This window comes from Bolinopsis microptera, chromosome 3 (genome assembly GCF_026151205.1).
Source record: "Bolinopsis microptera isolate Bmic1 chromosome 3, MBARI_Bmic_1.0, whole genome shotgun sequence".
NCBI lineage: Eukaryota > Metazoa > Ctenophora > Tentaculata > Lobata > Bolinopsidae > Bolinopsis > Bolinopsis microptera.
This window is the reverse complement of record NC_087074.1, coordinates 14,812,561-14,834,123: the sequence shown is the minus strand read 5'-3', so window position 1 is coordinate 14,834,123 and position 21,563 is coordinate 14,812,561. Positions and strand designations below refer to the sequence as shown.

Sequence of the window (21,563 nt, the reverse complement as noted above, 5' to 3'; positions counted from 1 at the left end):
AGAATTGATGTCGGTGGTAAATTCTGGCCACGTTTTTGTCCACAATATACGTATACTTCATAAAGATGGTACACGATTATAAAACTATCACTATCCAATAATTTGCATCACCTTTTGGTGATAAATTTAATGACGCTTTCCCAGAAACTTCGTTGTTTGTTCCCTCAATTTCGCTGAGTTATCTACCCTATTCAAATGCTAGCGAAAATGTGGGTCGAAAAACTTTGATGTCAGTTGAATACAATTTGTGTTAATTTTAGATGTACTATTTTGTCACCTCACAATGCACCCAATGAATTGGTTGCAGGCGTCCCTGCAGTACAGAGTTCTTCCTGACAATCATAAAAGCACTACTGCATGTGTATCATCGAAAAGCTGTTGACTACCTTTTTAACGGCTATCGGACACAAAGAAAACAAAGCAGTAGACAGTGATTTCCCATTTTTCTGAAGAGCTCTCACTGGTAGCAGCTACCACAACATCAGCTAGCTCGTGGACATCTAGGACATACATTTACATAAGATTTATGTCTTGTCCTGTCTAGCGAATCATGACTTAAGCACGTTTTAGCAATAGGTCTGGCTTTTCTTGTGATTCCTGTTTGTTTTTGGTTTATATATATCTAAGTTATTACGAATTTTTGATGATTTCATGATCTAGTTTTTTAATTTGGCGCTCGTTTTACTTTTCTGTTTTTTTACACAGTTCGAAATACAGTATAGGACTATAGCTGTAATCGGTATCGCGTGAAAAACTTGTAACATATTAAAGATAATTATATAAACTCTGAAAAGGATGGCTTGATAACCCTACTGATCTAATAAAATCTTATCACTATTCCCACCCATCAACTGCTCTCCCTTCGTTAGGTGATAGAATGTTAGCTGGACGTCTCGTCCCACGAGCCTCGTGTTTGTGTCCTTCACTTCTCGCTCGCAGCTTACAGTCTACGCCTATCTGCAATGCTAAGCAAAAATTGTGGGTTTAGTAAAAACTTTGATATATCAGTTTAAATACAATTTGTGTTGGAAGTTTTTTAGATAGTTACTAATTTATTCACCTGCACCATATAAGACACCCAAGTGAGATAATCTCTGTCCCTCAGTGCGACTCCCATGCGAGACAGACGTGACATTCCTGAGCCCGAACATACAAACACCTACGCTGGGGCTGTGTATACGGAGAGCTTGTTTGACGACCTTGTTATGAACATGAACGATCAGATGTATCAAAGCGAGGGTGACAGGTTTGACTCCTTATTTTATGCTAGACTCTCACTGGTAACTAAGCTTACCACAAATTCTCAGCTAGGCTAGCTAGACATCAAGACATGAAAATATTATAAATTAAGATCTTATGTCCTTGTCCTTCTAAGCGAATCATATCTGGGTTAAGAAATTACTGTTAAGGTTTTACCGGAATACCGGAGCATCATGCATCACCCATTGTTGATTGCCTATCCAAAATTGTGTTAGAGAGGGTTTTAGTTTTAACTAGACACCGCGACGACTTTACCTTTAGTATGACTTAACAGTCCCTCGGTGATCTTCAGGCGGCAGAAAACTGTGTCCCCTTTCAAACTTTGAGACCAGGCCATCACCTCCGTCAACTCGTGGTCAACCACTTTAGCTGGACCCCAAAGACTGTCGTCAAAATCTACGTCCCTCCAACCTACTTCATGTACATCCGAGCATACCCAGGATGAATCTGTTATCAGGATGGGTTTCCTGACTAAAGGAACTCTGATCGAGGCGTAGAGTCCGCGGTCTCCTCCGATATCTTTGCATTTCAGCCGCAAGGATCCAGTTTCCGGCGGGATTGCAAATACTTTCATTATCCTCCAATCATTGGCTTCGTTTATTGAGTGTTCTTTCCCACCAAAGTACACCGTGAGTTCGTCGTCACAAGTTGTCCTTAGCACTGGCCCTGATAAGGAGTGGTTGTGAACGTCTCTCTTGTGGAAACACGTTCTACTCGATTAAATTCTTTAATTAAAATCTTTCATTTAATTAGTCCGCTGGATCAAACTAAAATGTATAAAGATACAGGTGAGAGATGCTCACTTCAACTAATCTTGTCGTCCTAATTTAAAATTTTGTTCTTATTTTTCTAGTTAATTGTTTAATGTGGGAAACTTACATTTTGCGAAGGATTTGATTTCTGTGTCTTTTCTGCAATACACATCACTGCCTTCACCTCCTGGATCGCCCCATATCCACCTAGCACTTGTATCAATATCGGAAGGAAGTGAAAGTTCATCAGTGTTCCCATAAACAGCCGGCTTCCAGTTTGAAGTCTCCTGAAAGTCAGGTGTCTCCCAACCAGATTCCCCCACCCCAGAACACGTCCAATCTGTGTCTGTTACTGTGTAAACAGCCCTGTCTCCTGTCCACATGGGTACGCTCACTGAGGCTGCCAGACCATAGGTCGCTCCATTATCCTTACAGTGGAATCCTATTAACCTCGTGTTATCTGGCAGTTCTATGTTAGATGCCCGGTTTAGGTTCCCAGTTTCTGAAGAGTGTAAGTTCTGCGTTACTCCGTCTATGTACACTTTTAGAACATCATCACATGTTACTGCTAGAATAGGACCTGGAAAACCATCATTGTTTTACAATTCGGTAACACAAATTTAGCTTATAATGAGGTTAAGTTTTAATTTTTGGAAAAAGTTTAATTTTCAAATTAATTCCAGAGATAACTTGTTGAGAAATTTTGTTAGACCGCTTACTTTTCACGAAAGATATGATGTCGATATCCTTTCTGCAATACACATCGCGGTACGCAGAATTGCTCCATATCCACTTAGCCTGGTTTGAAACACCAGCACGGTCTCCAGGGTTACCACTTTCTATAGCCTCCTTCCAGTTTGAAGTCTCCTGAAATTCAGGTGTCTCCCAACCAACTTCCTCCACCCCTGAACACCTCCAATCTGTGTCTGTCATAGTGTACACAGCTCTGGACCCTTGTCCCATATATATCTCCATCAAGGCTAACAATCCGTACTCAACCTCGTTATCTTTACAATGAAACGCCATGACTTTAGTGGCATCGGGGACTATGAGTTTAGTAATCTTTTGCCATTCTTTAGTTTCATCTTCAGGTATGTACTGCTGGATACCATCGAAATAAACTGTCAGAATATCATCACAAGTTGCTTTGAGGATCGCACCTGAACATTTAAAATGTATTAGCAAATTTGGACGCTTTTTTGGGTTTTTAACGCAGCAATGATGATTGGCATCCTCAGCAAAGTTAAAAAGTATACATACTTTTGACGAAAGATTCTATGTTGATCTCCTTTCTGCAAAACACATTCCTGCTTGAACTTTTCCACCATATCGCATCAGCTTGTTTTGCAATACCATTTAAATCATTTAGATCACCATTGTTCCCTTTAATAGGCTGCTTCCAGTTTGAAGTTTCCTGGAAGCCAGGTTTCTCCCAACCAGAGTCCTCAGCCCCAGAGCACCTCCACCCAGTATTTACACCTGTTGCTGTGTATACCACCCTCTCCCCGTTCCACATCTTTACCTCAACGGAGGCTCTCAGCCCGTATCCCCCCGAATTGTCTTTACAATGAAACGCCAAAACCTTTGTGGACTCAGTAACTCCTATTATTGAGGTTTGTGTCCAGTCATCAGTTTCACCTGAGCGCAGACTCCATTTAACACCATCCAAATAGACTGTCAGGATATCATCACAACTCACTGCTAGCATCGCACCTGGAAGGTTTTTTAATGTGAAAACTGCTTGTCAGATTGACATTTACAACACCTAGCACTTAAACTCCTAAAATTGCATCAGACCGTATATGATATTATTCATCAACTCAGATAAGCAGTAAACTTGACTTCAATAGCCCTAGATTACACCCATTACTGCCGTATACTATTAGTTTCCATAACATACCTAGATTACACCCGTTACTGCAGTATATACTATTAGTTTCCATAACATACCTGATATAAAGGGTCGGATGTCAATATTCTTTCTACAGTAAGTTACACTTCTCTCGTAACTGTTCCATATCCAACGATTGTGTCCAAAACCACCTAATTGAACATTTTGGGTGACAACAGCCGGCTTCCAGTATGAAGTCTCCTTGAAGCCTAGTGTCTGCCACCCAGATTCCTCCACCCCAGAACACGTCCAATCTGTGTCTGTTACTGTGTAAACAGTCCTGTCCCCGGTCCACATGGTTACTTCCAACTTGGCAATTAGCCCATAACCACCTAAACCATCCTCTAAGCAATGAAACGCCATGACTCTAGTGGCTTCAGGAACTTCTATATTAGTTATCGACTCCCAATTTTGGGCTTGGTCTGCTGCAAGGTTTTGTTTGACACCATCGAAATAGACGGCAACCACAGAGTGATCACTGGTCACTGCTAATGTCGGAGCTGAAACAGTTTCTAACTTAATTTGAATCATGTAATTTGAAAGAAAATAAGCGCAAGCCACTAAAGGAACATCGTTCATTCTCAGCTAGAACTCTATTAAATTTTCTAGTTACGTTAGCCTTCATAAACGTTAGCACATGATTATTATATAAAGAGTTAAAGAGGAGGAGAAAGGAACCTGTCTAACCTGTTGATGACGAAGCTTCGTGTAAGAAGAGAAAAAGTATCGTCAACTTTAATAACAACATCCTAAAATAAGCAACAGTCAATTTATATTTCGACATTTCAAAACTATATTTATCATTGACAACTCCAAGCACAACCTAGGGAACTCATATTCACTGCCACAGTAAAAGCTACGAGTATGAACAGACTAACGTAGCCCAGTACAGCCCATTTTTCCATGTTTACGTCACCTTTACCAACGACCTAATCTACTCTGGTACTGAACGTGGATCTGTTTAGCAACACATCTGGTGTAAGAGAAATGATGTGGCATCCAGTACAAAACATTTCTTTTGGGGCATGCATCTATTTTTAACTTCCAAGCAAGTTTACCTGGGTTACCAGAATATAAAGGAACGTACTAGCTGTTGGTTTATATATTAGTCCGATTGTCGGGATAATTTAGGCTAGGTGTTCATCAGTCGTAAACAATAGAAGCCCCGTCTCTTGTCTTCAGTAGTACAGACAGACACTTCAAATTGCACAACACGAAGTTCCTACACAGTGCACGGTACACAAAGACTGAGTTAATGAATCCGGGTTTTTAGAGCCTCTTTGGAGCTTGGAACAAAAGTGGGACAATTGTCTATTTGTCCTATTAAGCCATAAATTGAGCCAAAACTAATTGTAAATGTTGATTGTTCAATATACAGGGTGGGCCAAAAGTCAGTACCCATACGTTGGCCTTTATAGCTCAGTCACTGAGTGCCCAATTTAAATACTTCTTTCTGGTATGACTTAGTACCACCACTGGTTCGAGGAATTTGTCAACTCGAAAAATATTCGCGTTCATTTTTTTCAAATGGAGGTTCATTTTCACATTTATTTGATAGTTTGGATAGTCGGATCAAGCTAAATGTTATTGAATTGTGTTTGGCCATTCGAATTACGTTTGTCCTGAAAGAATTAGAACTGTAGCTTCTCAGATGACCGAGATATGAACCATAACGAGTTTATTCATTACGTGTGATCAGGTGATTGGTTTACCTAATCACGTGATAAGGTCCCCCGTTAACTACCCCTCACATAATCACCCAGTCAATTTTGTTAACGAGATACAGAAAATGCTTGATAACTTCGTCATTTCTAATCCGTTTTGCCTCATGTTTTCAGATCATATGCAACATTTGATAATGTACCGTCTCTGAAAAAATTAGGCGTTCAGCATGTTCAGAGAAAACAATATAGGTGTTTTAATATTGAATGGGCGTGGTCTAAAATATTCGAATTTTCAAATTTTGACGACGGAATCCTCGAACCAGTAAATACCGTATGCCATCTGCAAAGCAACAGCTCTCAAATATAAAACACGGCGGAGCTATTAAGGCCAACGTATGGGTACTGACTTTTGGCCCACCCTGTAGTTATTAGCAAGGCCTAGGGGCCATCGGAAATTCATTTAGGGATTCATCTACTGCAAAGAGTGATATATAAACTAGTGAGATGGTTCTAAGATTCTAAGCTGCAAACCAACTTAAGGAACTCTGATGTCGGGATATTCAACCAATGAGGATATGTCCACGTGCTATGCTTCTAAAAATGGCAGCCAATGATATTTTTGAAGTTACGGGCCGTGGTAATAGCGTTAGCTAGGGTAGGAGGTAATGACTGCTAATGCTCTTGTTTTATGTTTAGTATCAAAGATTGGTGGGACTCAAACTTACATTATATCCCCATTATATTCTCTGTGCCTGGCGAAACCAAGAAATTAATTCTACTCTAGGAAAATAAGAGAGCTAACAGTTTAATTCCCGAAGTAGATTATCAGACCCAAACCTATATCGGCTGTAGCATAAACACATTCTAAGATATAGATATAAGATAAGTAACAACTCCGCAGTAATTTGGGGTTTTACTATAATATATAATGAAGACTGTTGTCCGATTGTTGGAGGTAATTGGTTTCAGGACCTGACCAGCAATAAGGTTCAGTTTTCTTAAGTTTACTAACATACATAATTACTAATTACTAATTACTAACATGTAAGCCACGTTAACCTAACAGCTAACACTGATCGCGTGTGTCAGTTCAACCAGATTTGTGTTAGATAGCCAGATGTCTGGGAACAGATGCGAATTTGTAGTGTTGAAGATGGGATATTGTAAAGAAACATTCTAGCAAAGAGGAATATAATGTATAGGAAGTTCTGGTTCCTATTCGAGAATAGTTGATAATGGTTTATTTTCAGGACTATCGATGATCTGATGATTCGACGGTTCTTTAACAGTGTATTCTCCAACACCCGGGCCTTGCACGCGCCCGCGAAAGCTTCATACAAGAATGTCATCATTAAAAGACGCCTTAACCATATCGACATTTCCCTCTTCATAGGTAAGTTGATATTTGGAATTATTGCACAGGAGGAAAGAGACATGTTCAGGTTCTCACCGATATTTTATCTTAGCAAATTCTAGTTCAATATCTAAATTACCCATGTCATAACGTTGGAGTAAATTTGAAAATATTTCAAATTCATAAGAAAAAATATCCATTATCCGCAGATGAATTAGCTCTGAAGAACAAAACACCCGAAATCGTTTTCCTGACGTCATTTTCGGAGAGGATCTTGTCGGAGATGTTTGGGTCTATAGTTGAGATCCACACGTTACCCTTCACTGCATCTGTGGATACCTTCAAGAATAGGAACAGGAAGGATGAGATGGGTATTGATTGGACTCCTAACTCCGTATAGTCCAGGTATGTGAGTCTGTAAAGAGTATGTAAGGTATATCATATGTGAGTCTGTAAAGGCTATGTAAGGTATGTGAGTCTGTAAAGGGTATGTAAGGTATGTGAGTCTGTAAAGGGTATGTAAGGTATGCGAGTCTGTAAAGGGTATGTAAGGTATGTGACTTGTGAGTCTGTAAAGGGTATGTAAGGTATGTGAGTCTGTAAAGGGTATGTAAGGTATGTGACTTGTGAGTCTGTAAAGGGTATGTAAGGTATGTGAGTCTGTAAAGGGTATGTAAGGTATGTGAGTCTGTAAAGGGTATGTAAGGTATGTGAGTCTGTAAAGGGTATGTAAGGTATGTGAGTCTGTAAAGGGTATGTAAGGTATGTGACTTGTGAGTCTGTAAAGGGTATGTAAGGTATGTGAGTCTGTAAAGGGTATGTAAGGTATGTGAGTCTGTATACAGTATAATGTATGGCACGACCACTGTATCCTCTCTTGGACGGCTCTGGTGGGTCAAACAAGGGTGTTCATACACCGTTAAAACTGATCGCTGTAGAGCTGGCTAACTACAGTAAAAATATGGCTGTATACTGTGCTCGTCTTCTGTAAGTTAGAAGAAAGAGCGGGATAAATTTCAGTTACCTGCTTATATTCGGGGTCTTGGGATCTGAATTTCCCGCGCTCTATTTATAGAACAATTTTTCTTCCTAAAAATATTCATTAATTTCACGGATATATTGACATTTTAATTCGATATCTTAAAACCCGTATAAATCCTTCAAATTAGTGTGCTCTAAATTTCCTGTTATTGATAATGCTATTATTTTTATAATGAGTTAATCTTTAAATTGATTGTATTTAAATATCATATTAATAATATATTTAAATCTTTTAGTGTTTATTATAATTTTTATCATATCTATATTTTAAGCTGTAACCCATTTATTCCTTGGGAGCAAACCTAGCATGCATTGGTTGCGGCATCGCTTCAATTGGTCATTTATAGGTGCACTAAGGGCCCGATGTAATTGCTATGACCACTTTACTGGTTACCTGATGTTTCGGTGCGTCCCTAATTTTGTTAACACTCGGTCACTTGTCAAGGCATGTACATTGTACAGGTATCTGGTATACTTTGTGTAACAATTTGAAAGTTTATTGATAAAAATAGTTCTTTGTCGTTATAATTATGTATAACGTATATATATAACAAACATATATTGAGAGGCAGTAAAACTATCGGACTTGCCACCCCATGGCAACATTAAAATATTTCGACTCTGTTACATCGCTTCCTTAATGTATTTAATTGTAGCCGTGGAAATAGTAATTATACATACTTTCCGATGTTTTTAATGTTACGTCATGTAAAAGTAAAACGTTTAACCCTAACCATAGTTGTGGCCATGTCGATTGTTGATCTTATCTCAATGTATACAGCGATATAAAGTAGAAGCACACAGATCCAATAGAACGAATAATGGCCGATGGTGCCTAAAGTCGCGGTATCAGGTCAATAACGCGATTTCGCGCCAACGCCCACCCCACTTATATATTGCCTCTGTGCCGGTAGACCAGTATCACCAAAATAGCCTTTGAAGATCGACCCGAACCCGAAGGGAAATCGTATGATTTTCAAACTTTCCCAAAAAATATCACAGTTCTCGCTCTGTCCTAGCAGCTTTTTCTAGCTTAAAATTCATACTTTGCTTATAATTCTTATTACCTGGCCGTCATTTTAACCATCATGTACATAATATTGATATGGTCATCCACGAAATCGGAGGACTCCCTTTTCTAATTTTCATTTGTCGCATACCTAGTAGCGGGGTAGTAAATACTGTATTCCGTTTCGTTTCATGGCAATCATTTAATTCAACCGATAGTTCTAAGAACGCCTCACATCTCTGGTAACTCATATTGTAAATATTAGCACACAACCTGAAATTATGATTGCACTCATGACCTTTGTTATGGATTGAAAGAAACATAAATTAGAACAGTTGAGAACAATTGTAGCGAACTGTGACAATTAGTTCGGTAGATTCGCTGATCTATCACTTCCTGTTAATTTCACTAGTAGCCACTAGCCAGGTGTTGTTAAATGCTCAGATTCGCAGTATCATATTATTACAGATGTGAAACTGTAACCATACCTGTTTGATGTTACACTTAGTAATACTCCATGTGGTTAGAATCTGATGCTGATGATGTGAAGCTAAATCTTGTAAAATTTTCCAGCATTCTTTTGATTGGACTATCTTTAAACCCACTAATATTAAAACCCCTAATATTTGGTTCGGGTTAAGGGATCAAATTTATCACTATTATATTTTAGTGTAATTGTTGCTGTTTGATGTTGCTTCGCGTGGTATTGTAGTATTAGCTATTAAAGACGCGACAATTGTAGGCCGATAATATTAAGCTTAAACATCCAAAAGTTTTAATAATTATTAATAAGCCAGTCTATTTTTAAATTATCAAATCCTTGACATATTCCTGAGAAATTTGGGATTGCAATGGTAATAACTAGTCGGTGCAATGAACCTATGAAGTAATTGTGTAAGCTTATTAAACAAAGTTATGTCACACATACTGTTAAAAGCTAGGCTATCGTTTTGTTGACACTTTCTCTACAGTTCAATAACCGAAGTATGCTGGTTTTAACTCTACTCCTCGTCTCCGGACTACACTCCTCTCTCTGCACCCTAGCGGGGAGTTTACAACAAGACTCTGAATGTAAGGGTGAATCTTGTCAGAAGAATGCTGAGTTTGACGTGTCCTCTGAGGGAAGGTTACAACCTACCGGCTTGTTTGTCAACATGATGGAGGAGGTGGATTTTTCTGAGATCCAAGTTGTGGAGGGGGAAATCCCCGAGTGGCTGTCTGGTTCCATGTACAAGGTGGGAGTAGGGGCCTTTGATGTGGGATCACGTCGAGTTAACAACGTTATCGACGCTCTCAGCAAGGTTTACCGATGGAGCTTTACACCTGGCAAGGTGCCAACATTCAGCACCAAGTTCCTCAAGACGAGCATTTACAATCGGAGTGTGAGCCTGGGGGAGCTGGTTCCTCACCGAGTTGTAGGAGACATCCTCCCTCCTATCACCTCTCTGGAGAAACTGAGGATGGCTTTGTGGGATCCCAGCAGGGACAACAACAACATCACCCCCTGGAAGATAAAGGGCAGGGACGGGATCACTGTATGCGGAGAGAGCCCTCTGGTGTTTGACGTTCAGAACGTCAACCTGGATCATATGGACAAATACAAGTTCTTCAACAAGGGAAAGTTTGTTAAAGAGTTCATGTCAGCGTCCCACTATGCGAGACATCCTACAACTGGAGATAGTTACAACCATGTGTTCATGACGGGCTATGACAAGGGGTTGTTTACAGGAGTGGAACCTGGTTATGAGATGATCAGGGTCACTGAGGACCCTGACGGCAGAGCTGTTGGCAAGGTGGTCGGTTATATTCCGAGTTCTCTAAATGACATCAGGATCATACACTCTCTGGGTGTAACGGAGAATCACGTGATATTACCTCGGTTGAGTCTGAGAGCTGAGCTGAACTCAACCACTCATGTGTGCTCTAACATTGTGTTTGACGACAAAGCCCCCACATATATACACGTCATGGCGATCAAGGACGGGAGTTTCAAAACGTTCGAGTTCCCGCCCTTTATCTCTGTTCACATCATTAACTCATTCGAGCGGGTAAACGAGAACGGAGAGACGGAGATTGTGGTGGATTACCCTACACTGACCACAATGGAGGGTTTCAATCACGACAGGTGTTACTACGAGATCCTCAACATAGAGTATATGTTGAGCGACCAGTTCAGCTACATGAAGGACTTCAAACCGCTGAACGACGTGACCATCAGGAGATTCGTCATGAACCTGGCCACAGGTAAAGGAGAGGTGATTGACCATCCTAAAACGTGGCAACCACAACTTCTACACGTTGATTTCCCCTTTGTTAACGACAACTTCCGCGGGAAACCCTTTTGTATTGTCTACTTCCATACTATACAGTGGGACAATAGAAATGCAATGGGAATCCTGAAACTGGATCTGTGCAAGCAGACCTCTGTTGGTTGGGATGATCTGAACCTGTTCCCGGTGGAGCCGGTGTTTGTCCCCCGGCCTGGTGGTACCGAGGAGGATGATGGTGTTCTCCTGTCTCCAGTCTACGACCCCAGGACAGATGGATCTGAGCTTTACATTTGGAATGCGCGGAATCTGAAAGTTATTGCTAAACTTTCCTCACCGGTTCGTGTCCCGTGGACTAACCATGGTATTTGGCTGCCCGAAGATTAAAACAATTAGCGCTCAAGAAGGATTTTTTACAGTTATGGATTGCTTATTTAATTAAATTCAATTTTCGGTAATCTTCTTGTATATAAATTAGAAGGGTAATGATAAATAACAGCTGTTTATTAATTGTTAATAAAGGTAACTGCTGTAATAATGTAGTTTCCCTGATCAGATATAAATAATAAATTATGTTTTCGTTTCGTTGTACTTGTTATAGCAGATAATTTTGATAAATAAAAATGTTGAATTATTACTATAAAAAACATCCACGCTTTATTACTTTGTTGGAAATTAAATTTACCTGTTTTAACTTAGTCCATCCATATTACATCTCAAATAACATCAAATCAATATTTCAACAATAATTAATATTTTCAGTTTCCTGAAATACCCAATATTCTGTATTCTTGATTCTTGAAAAACCTAAAATTAATTAAGCAAACTTATAGAGTATAGAAGGAAGCTAAATGTCACTCTCCTTCCGTCAGATAACCTACCGGACCCTCAAAACATCACGAGCTAGAAAAGAGAAGTTCCTGCTGGCGCTAGAGTCCCTGCTATCTCGCCACAAACCTGCCATCTTGTTCGACTTCTGTGCCGGTACCACCGACCAGCTGGGGAGTATCGTGGAACAAGGTGGGCTGAAGGAAGTGGTACTGGTGGCAAAGCTTGAGCATGACATTGTCCTACTGGACAGACGGCACGATTTTGTGAGTGAGTATTCCCCGGTTGTGATTGACTGCTCCAGTTATCGTGGAACACCCGTGTTAGCTGAGGATGATGTGTGTGATCAGTATCTGGCAGCGTTTAGTGACATGATTAAATCAGTAAATGAGACTGATGAAGATCAGGTGATCCTAGATCTGGATTACGAGTGTAACGGACTGTGTTTGACAACTATATTTGGGTTCTTCCTTCAGTATCCGTATGTTTATTACACTAGTGACAGTGGGAACTGTTTAGCGGGAGTTGAGTTGATTTTAGTCGAACTGGGATCTCAGTCAAACTGCGTGATAAATAACGTGACTAGTCACGTGATTAGTGACGTCACAGACCACGTGACTAGTGACGTCACAAACCACGTGACTAGTGACGTCACAAACCACGTGTTCACCACATTTTCCGTTCCTAAACCTCTGTGTCAGACGGAAGAACAATTGACCAGTTTACCGTATTATGTCAGACATCGGACAGTTTGTTTGGACAGTGTAGCCATGTAAAATTATTAGACTTAGGTATGTTGATTATTTTGGGAAGCATTATTCCATGTTAGCTCTGAATTTTTTCAGTTCGGTTAAGAGGGCTGTTATTTGATCATAGTTGTACAAGTACAACTTTCCAACTTTTTCTCCTTTTAATCAATAAACTAATATTTAGAGAAGAAAAAGTTAAAGTTCCACACTTCCACTTGTAGTACAACTATCTTAAAGCAGACTTATAGCTAGAAGATGTGTGGTAACGTGTGTAAATGTGAACAGAGAGCAGTGTGATATGTGAACTTCATTAATTAGCTCAACTTAATTAATTATCTCAGAGAGCGCTTTAGAATGTCTGAAGTAGCGGGGTGCGGGGTGCGGGGTGCGGTCGGTATTTCTGGCATTGTATCAACATTATAAGTTGAAGTGTATTTAGTTTAGTCTTTGACCGTATTTAATTAGTAATTAAACTCCAATTAAGTACAATCTACGTGGAGGACTGTAATTTACTACAATTATTTTACCGTGGAGACTGAATATAAACACATTAGTTTCCTGAAGTAATATTTCCCGTACGCCGGGCGGGAAGTATCACTACCACTCTGATAGCTGATGTCGTGCCAGCACTCAACACAGCAACACATGACATGCTTGCTACTAGAAGTGCAGTGTTTTTGTTCATTAGAGCTACTTTGCAAGGACGTAAGCCATGAGCGGCTAGCGCTCGCCGTGTCTTTAACTCGTTAAATACTATTGTGAATTAGCATTGATTGTGGTCACGTGAACAGGCTACTTCTAGTTTTATATTTGTCAAGCATTGCCAACGATCGGAGATTTTATTCCGCACTTGCCATGTTACACTTCTCATAACATTAGCCTCGAATTAATTCCACCACTGTTACTGAATACTGTGCAGTGTGTCACCAGTATTATCGTGTAGCGTCAATTAAACGTTAATCAACATTCAACGTGTATTACCATGTCTGACTATGCTTGATATTAACGTACTGGGCTTGTCTCGAGAACAATTTATGCCTGGACGATAACAGAGATAAAGATAATTTAGATTTGTTTGAGTATATTTGTGTATCTGTTTACCATTGATAATATAATTTATTGATTTTTATACATCTTTGCGTATTTTTTTGGCTATTATGTCAGTAATACCATCTCATTAGCACAAACAATCACACACACTATCACACACACTATCACACCACTCTAACGCACGTCACACAGCAGCTAGAAAGTAAAGCACCACCTACTTGCTGGATGTAAGACAGTCTGTTCCAGGCTCCCCAGCTTTAATCTGTCAAGGAATTTCAACCAAGCGTGACGTCACGTGACTATTATGATATGGTTTGATTGGCCTGTTTTCAGTGTTCACAACGCGGAGTTGTTAGATTTTGCAAGTTGCATTGGTCAGATTTCTTTGTTGACAAGTATACGTGTGGTAAGTGTTAACTTTCCTCTCTCTGTCGTGGAAAAGTCCCTGTAGTTAGATGTTTTTGTTCCTGAGTTCAGTTCTCCTTTCTGGTAATTATCCGAGCATGCTTGTTGGCTTTTGCAATCGCTCTCTCAAGCTAAACTTATAGAAATGCCTCCGGCTTTTTATACTCGTCTAAACGTGTTTTGAAAACATGAATCGAAATAAATATTCTTCATATTTTGATATTATCCTTTTTCCGTGCAACGTGTCAACGATTCTGGGACATTTTTGTAAATTGCTGTCACACGAGTGCTATCACAAACTAACTAACGATTCTGATCTTCCCAGCCTCATAAGTCATAATTAGCCCCCGTTAGATTATACCTTGTATTGATACAACCTTTTATGTCTTCTTCGTGCAGCAGTAATTTGGCACGGGATCAAGGGAGAGTATATACAGATATACAGATTGTACACGATACTACTGTTGTAGCTATTATTCTCGTCATAGGAGTGCGTAGTTTAGTTGTATCTATTCTTTGCGTGTAATTAGCTCTCCTTATAGTAGAGAGTATAGTATCTTCTCCTTATAGGGAGAAGGTGATTATTTTCTCGGGTGTATATCTGAAATAACAGTAGTGATGATTTCCTTTGTTTCACCGAATTACTTATCAGTTTTACCATCCGGTTATCTCTTACTTCATCTCTCCTTTACTTCATCTTCTCTCCACGCCGGGTAATTAGCACATTAACCGGCGCAAACACTACAAGTTCCACAAGACAATCCGCCCCTTGACTCTATCTCGGAAGTGCTACTACCGCTCCATCAAAATATTGACTTATTCTCCACTCGCCGGCGTGATCTAATACTGACCGGCGTGTGCGACGGTGTGCGTATCAAATGACATAATTGATTCCCTAATAGTGTACACATTGTTATTCAGTGTTTCAAACCTCTCCTTTTCAATGTTGATTGAACGTACAAGTTTTGAAGCAAATCTCTGTTTTCACTTAATCGATTTTGCTTTGATCCACACCGCGCCGGCGTGGGGACGAATTTGGACTTTCTGGTGAACATTTTACTTTGGTGTAATATTGCGAGTCGTCTACATGAACATTATACAGATTACTGGCTTCTGCTTAAGTCACCTAGATCATACATATCGTCTTCTGCTACGTGTTAGTTACACTGTAGTGATTGATACTTATCAGTGCTTTCTTATTTAAGAGATTACGTTATCTTCATTTTTCAGTCAGTTCACAGTTGTACTTGGAATTTTATGCTATTCAGGACAAATGACCCTCTTAAATTTCACCTTTTCGCTGACTTATTATGTGATAAGACTTGAAAACCTTTTTTATTTACACAGTTGTCCTTCATAAATCATATTTATCAGAAAACATTCTTAAAAAGTAGCAGTCAGGTGTTGCTGATTAGAGTTAGCCGGCTTGTCTCAGCTGGTAGATATATAACATAACCGTTGTGCCAGCTGGTGTGAGTTGGTTTCCTGGCGTACATGTTATTTTAAATCCTCGTGGGGTCCAATTGCTGGGTGTAAATCTATGTTATCAGTCATGATGCTCGCACTTTAAGCATAATCTTCTCTCGTTATTAATCACACCGTTTGTAATTAGCTAATTACGCTAATTACCAATAACTTATTGATGTCTGGAGTTAGTAGTCATTATCCTATTCGTTTCATCCTATACTCAGCACGACTTTTCTGGTGGATGTTTATCATATTTGGGATGATTATTGCTCTTCATAAGCAATGATTATCAAATGGCAGGGGATGTACCTTATCACTTATGTTGGGCAAGTGTGTTTTAAGTCACTTTTAAATGTGTGTTAACTGCAGTACGGCGACCCGGCTGTGTGTTTGTTGTCCGTCGACGGATTATCAAGATCCCCTGTTTGGCTTGAAACTTTGTTAGGTTTTTGTTTTAGATCAGTCATCAGTTCCGTAAAATTTCATGAAGTTCTGAGTTTGGTGGTAGGCCTGTCGCTAATCAGAATAGTCGTTATTTTTTCCCGATCCATCGGGAAATTGAGCGGCCATCCACAAAAGAAAAGCGGCCGCATTTCTTGTTCATGATTTCTCCTTAGACGGAACAAACGTAAATTGTTTATGAAGGAGCACTTTTGCAATGAGATTATTTCCTATTGTCATGAGTAACCGTGTTGCAGAACTAAGAACTAGTGTTTTGCTTTACTCTGCGCGCTAGCACTCTTCTGTTGCAATAACCTCATGTTTCGAAAATGCCCTGTTAACTATAGCTATAAATAATATCGTGCTAACTTGCTTCCTTTCCGTTGACGTCAGCAGAAACAATTAATATAAACAATTAATATAATAGCAATAATTCTCGTGCTGTGTTGTGCCTAATTCGACAGATCTGCTCGCTTCTCGCTTACTCCACCAATATTTCATGGTATGTGTTTTTATCCTGGCTCCAGCTTACAAGATTGGATGATAATATAAGAGCTAGGTCCGTACTACATGAATAGTATTAATATTTTCCTGATCAGTAAATGTAGCTCAGATTACATGTTGAAATGCACCTAGCTGTGGCATCAAGTGCACTCTGAATTCGATCATCCGTGTTATGTCCGTTCCATGAGTTGAAACATTTGAAATGATCCGGGTCCCGGGATGTCATAGCCATTTTTTTTGCACAGTTTCAAAGTTATAATAGATAACACATACATTGACATACATCACTACATAATAGTATATCTGCGAATTTTATCGTCGTACATTTAAAGATTGTTTGCTAGATATGAAAGTAAACTTTTCAAATAACTCCCTAATACTCTAATATATATATAATGTTTAATTTTGATATAGTTTCAATAATTTCACTTCCATTAAAGTAACCTTCACTTTAGCCGCTCTAGAATGGTACTGAGGCAGGAATATGGCGACCCAAAAACAACCTGATGGGTTTTTCCCAAACATCTTCGCCGGCGGGTGAGATTAAATCTTTTAATTTGATAAAACGAATTGTCCTTCATTTGAATTGTCTCAGAGGCATAAATTAGAAGCTTCTATCTTGGTTTGAGAAATCACGAATTTTAAGTGATCAATTTTTTGTAACCAACTTTATGAATCAATACTAACGACTTTCTCCTTAGGGTCGCCGGAGGGGTTGCAGCGGTAATAACATCACCTTTGGAAGTGATAAAAACTAGATTACAGGTACACTAATACACTGTTATTTCACTTTCGTTCACAGTTCGTTTTTCATTCACCGCATTGTATTTGTAAGCCATCAACAACATCTTTAAAGTACCAGTGAAATTTGGCTACGTATGTCCAACAAAATAAAAGATTTTATTATCACAATACAATGATAACAAATCTTGAAATGTTACATATACTATACAAAGATTTACAGAAATAAGGAAAAAAAGTCTTCAGGTAACCAGACCCACGCTTCTAAAAACACACATTTCTTATATCGGGTTGAGCACTGTTTTTCTCAAACTGAAGCTGATGCAAGAATTACAAATATTTAATAAATGTTGATGCTCTGAAATACTGAACGTTTAGTTAACCGTTCAATCACTTAAGTTCTTTACTATGTGTAGTTCAAAATATATAAGAAATATCGTAAGAAATGATAATGTACTCTACAGTATAAACATTTTAACAAAAAGAAAATCTCAACTCTACAAATACTGTAAAATAATAAATGCACTGCATTATCATCAAGTAATAACTGTTTATATTAAGTGAAAGTCTCATCTGGTAGAAGGACTACATTCCTATTTTTCCTCTGCCTGCAAAAAAATTGAAATTAGATGCATGCAAAACAAAAATCGATATACTCATAGCAAGGTAATTCAGCCTGGGCCATAGTAAATGAAACACTGCAACATAATTTTTGGGAAAATAAGCTTGCTCTTAGAGTCAAAGTATGACAATTTGTATTGTAATACACTGAAACAGAACCTAAGACATCTTACCTCTACTACGGGCTCAGCTTCGGTGGGTACGGCGTCCAAATCCGACATGTAGGTGTTATAAGCGATCATTGAGTTAAACTCGTCCGAGTCTCCTAACTCTGAATCTAGTGAAGAGTTTTGGGTTAAAATATTGAATAATATAAAACAAACGGACATGTCAAGGGGTTTACGATAAAGGAGAGAAGACATACTTAACTACTTTAACCATTAAACAGTTTGAAGGCCATTGCCCATGAAGCCAAATTCATGTTAGAAATACCACTGATAAGCTAAAGTAGCTCATTCAAACAGTCCTTACCAGAAACTGAGTCCCCGGAAGTCTCCTCAATAGCTTCAACAGGCTCCTCCTCGGCAGGCTCCTCGGCAATAAATTCCTCACCAGCTGGTTCCTCGCCAACAGTTTCCTCAGTAACAGTTTCTGTAGCTGGTACAGTTTCCTCGGGGACTCCACCAACTTCCAGACCTACATCTGCAAATGCTATCGTGACCAGCACCACACCGAACAGGAACTTCAACATGTTGTCTCTTGCTACAGGGTGGTCACTTTCTTAGTCACAGATTAAATATTTTTATGGTAGCTTATCCATTATTACCAATGGGCTCAATAATTTTGCAATCATATGAAGTTTCAAACGAAACTCGGTACATATAGTTGAATCAAATGAAACAATCAAATATTTTGTTAAAGATTTGACAGTACACATTTTCTTATCATGTCAGGGTCAAAAAGCTATGTTAGTTAATTTCGAGTCAATTCTTGTCTAGCCAAGTCCTATCAAGTCCTGTCAAGTCAAGTCCTGTCGAGTCAAGTTTTGTCGAGTCACGTCCTGTCGAGTCAAGTCTTGTCGAGTCGAGTTAAGTCCTGTCGAGTCAAGTCTTTTCGACTCAAGTTAAGTCTTTTCGAGTCAAGTCCTGTCGACTCCTGTTCAGTCCTGTCGAGTCGAGTCAAGTCCAGTTCAGTCCTGTCCTGTCGAGTCGAGTTAAGTCCTGTCGAGTCAAGTCTTGTCTAGTCTTGTCTAGTCTTGTCGAGTCAAGTCTTGTCGAGTCGAGTTAAGTCTTGTCGAGTCAAGTCTTGTCGAGTCAAGTCTTGTCGAGTCAAGTCTTGTCGAGTCAAGTCTTGTCAAGTTCTGTCGAGTCCTGTCGAGTCAAGTCCTGTTCAGTCCTGTCTTGTCGAGTCTTGTTGAGTCTTGTTGAGTCAAGTCAAGTCCAGTTCAGTTCTGTCTTGTCGAGTCAAGTCCTGCCAAGTCAAGTCTAATCTAATTCCGTCAAGTCGTGTCGAGTTTTGTTTAGTCTCCCCGTATTACGCCGAGTTAGGTCAAACTCTTGATGTAGATTAAGATATGTATGAGGAAATGAGTGGAAATGGCGAATGATCAGATGCCAGATAAATGTCTTTATTTAGATTTCAGATCATACTGTCTGTCAGTGGTTTAGTTGTCTTGTGTCGGTCAGTCGGTTTGACAGTCAAGTGTTGTCTGTCTTTTGTCGGTCTGTCGGTTAAGTGTGAACACACACAATTGTTCGCCTTTTCAAGTAGTTGTCAGTTGTTTAGTTTGTGTATGATCTGAGAGTGATGTAGTTCGGATGTATGAGAATGAAGTGATCATGACGTCATAGAGTGAACTATCATCTTATTTACAGTCAGACATTCAGTTACATTGCTTATATAACCAAATCTGTTTCAATGCCAAAGTTTATATCAACGAATTTGCCGGTCGTCAGGATGTCACTAGTCAGTGTTTCCTCTAAAAGTAAACATGTAGCTTTTTGTCCCCGATGAAACACATGAGCTAAAATGAAATTAATTTACTAAAATGATTTAAAAAGTCCTCATCTCCATTCCCTGATCTTCCTCCTTACTTAAGTTCAGGAGTCTCAGTGACTGGTTTCTCCTCACTGTTTGTCACCTCCTCCTCCTTAGCTTCAGCGGAGTCACCGTCAGCAACGATATTCTCCTCTTCAGAACTCTCGTCAGTGAACTCGTCCATTTCATCATCTTCCTCTGGGAAGTCGTATCCCTCCATTTCACCCTCGTCAGCGTCCTCCAGCTCAAAATCGTACATACCTTCATCTTCTTCTTCTATAGCCTCATCGGGGATTGCATCCACTGCGAGTACAATTGGTTAGAGGTTGCATTTCATATTGCATTTTATATTGTTTTTCCGGAAAGACGCATTACAATGAAGATGCATTACAAAGTTTTGAATTATGGAAAACATTGACGTTGTGATAATATTATTAGTACTATTAACTATAATAAAATGAATGCCAGCTCCTAGAGGACAAGGGCCCACAATTCAATAAAAAGGAAATCGACATCAAAACGTTACTGAAACTGAAAAATACTTACAAGCTTCTTCTTCTGTCTCTATAACGGCCTCCTCAGTCACAGCTTTCTCCTCGACTGCAGCCCCCTCTGCAGCACCAGCACCTGCTGCAGCCTCCTCAGCCCATGTGGCTGATACCACACAAAGTACAAGCACTAGCTTCAGCATCTTGAGATAAGATTAGTAGAGAGGATTGAAGTTACAAAACAGAGAAATGAAACCTACTGGCGATTGGAGACTGATATATAGCTTTTATTCTGCTGTACAGTTGTCCACGTAGCATAGTGCATGCTGAGCAGTGGTTTTACCTTATTTGGGCGTTTCGTATGACTATATTTGGGCATTTTTTAAGGGACCGGCCGTTTCCTGGTCTGGTCATGTTGGCTGGTGCAAAGTATGGGTTTTTAAGTTGTACCGTGATTGGTTTATTCAGGGAAATCTGTCCAATGATTGGCTGAACGGTTCTGCTGCCGGTGATTGTTACACGTAACAGATTCACACTGGATTATTTGGGATTTCTCATCTATACTGAGGTCTTTACCCGGAACCAATTGAAGTGTCTAGTGTACGTAATTTCTAAAAGTTTTGTAATTGGAAGGATTATAATATATCTAGAAATGGTACTTGAAAAACACTGTAGTTGAGATTTACACTTCAGCAGTAGGGATGTGAGTTGTCTTTTCAAAAAACATATTGTATCATCCTCATCTTCATCCAGGAATATATTAGTATATTATATGGAAATAATTCGCATCATAGTCGTTGTCTTTACGTAAAATTTTAATTTTGCTTATATTTCTATTATCAAATACGGAACAGTTTTCTAAATGAGTTTTTGTTTCAGAGTTCGAAGCTTTATGGGACCGGGCTGAACCAAGGTCTCTGCAGATGCCTCCAGTAAGATATTATTTAATTAATTTTAGGTAATTAAGGAAATCATGTGCTATTTTATTATTAATTACTGAATCCAAATTATGTCATATTTTCCCGACTCACACTGAGCGATCATTGTTGTAGTG

The 21,563-nt window shown here is 39.3% G+C and overlaps 4 protein-coding genes across 5 annotated transcripts in view; 3 read left to right on the top strand and 1 right to left on the bottom strand.

Annotated features, from left to right (window-relative positions):
• Window positions 1-21,563, top strand: part of LOC134812665 (solute carrier family 25 member 36-like) — a 77,446-nt gene that overhangs the window by 51,400 nt on the left and 4,483 nt on the right. Inside the window, exons 2-4 of the mRNA XM_063820163.1 lie at window positions 17,138-17,219; window positions 17,384-17,447; window positions 21,389-21,441. Coding sequence (XP_063676233.1) covers window positions 17,167-17,219; window positions 17,384-17,447; window positions 21,389-21,441 — 170 coding nt within the window. The 5' untranslated portion in view covers window positions 17,138-17,166. The remainder of the gene's footprint in view (window positions 1-17,137; window positions 17,220-17,383; window positions 17,448-21,388; window positions 21,442-21,563) is intronic.
• LOC134812669 (uncharacterized) lies at window positions 807-13,950 on the top strand. Its single transcript, XM_063820168.1, has 5 exons — window positions 807-978; window positions 1,106-1,246; window positions 6,818-6,960; window positions 7,131-7,326; window positions 12,111-13,950. Exons 1-4 carry the CDS (start codon window positions 878-880, stop codon window positions 7,319-7,321), a joined length of 576 nt encoding a protein of 191 aa, XP_063676238.1. The 5' UTR covers window positions 807-877; the 3' UTR covers window positions 7,322-7,326; window positions 12,111-13,950.
• Window positions 9,908-11,698, top strand: LOC134812663 (carotenoid isomerooxygenase-like). Its single transcript, XM_063820160.1, has one exon. The coding sequence runs from the start codon at window positions 9,958-9,960 to the stop codon at window positions 11,623-11,625; it is 1,668 nt and encodes a 555-aa protein (XP_063676230.1). The 5' UTR covers window positions 9,908-9,957; the 3' UTR covers window positions 11,626-11,698.
• LOC134812670 (major centromere autoantigen B-like) lies at window positions 17,563-20,791 on the bottom strand. 2 transcript variants are annotated; one of them, XM_063820171.1, is made up of 4 exons: window positions 20,568-20,791; window positions 18,516-20,324; window positions 18,218-18,321; window positions 17,563-18,031 (listed from the first exon to the last, which is right to left on the bottom strand). In XM_063820171.1, exons 2-4 carry the CDS (start codon window positions 18,733-18,735, stop codon window positions 18,017-18,019), a joined length of 339 nt encoding a protein of 112 aa, XP_063676241.1. In that variant the 5' UTR covers window positions 18,736-20,324; window positions 20,568-20,791; the 3' UTR covers window positions 17,563-18,016. The 2 variants fall into 2 exon arrangements, with proteins under 2 accessions (XP_063676241.1, XP_063676240.1); XM_063820170.1 differs by lacking the exons at window positions 17,563-18,031; window positions 18,218-18,321 and having other exon boundaries at window positions 18,901-20,324.

Coding starts and splice junctions, on each gene's coding strand:
- LOC134812663 (XM_063820160.1), top strand. CDS start 9,958: ATGCTGGTTTTAACTCTACTCCTCGTCTCCGGACTACACTCCTCTCTC.
- LOC134812670 (XM_063820170.1), bottom strand. CDS start 20,712: ATGCTGAAGCTAGTGCTTGTACTTTGTGTGGTATCAGCCACATGGGCT. Junction 20,325..20,567: donor AGAGACAGAAGAAGAAGCTT/GTAAGTATTTTT, acceptor TTGTACTCGCAG/TGGATGCAATCCCCGATGAG.
- LOC134812669 (XM_063820168.1), top strand. CDS start 878: ATGTTAGCTGGACGTCTCGTCCCACGAGCCTCGTGTTTGTGTCCTTCA. Junction 1,247..6,817: donor TATCAAAGCGAGGGTGACAG/GTTTGACTCCTT, acceptor GTTTATTTTCAG/GACTATCGATGATCTGATGA. Junction 6,961..7,130: donor CGACATTTCCCTCTTCATAG/GTAAGTTGATAT, acceptor CATTATCCGCAG/ATGAATTAGCTCTGAAGAAC.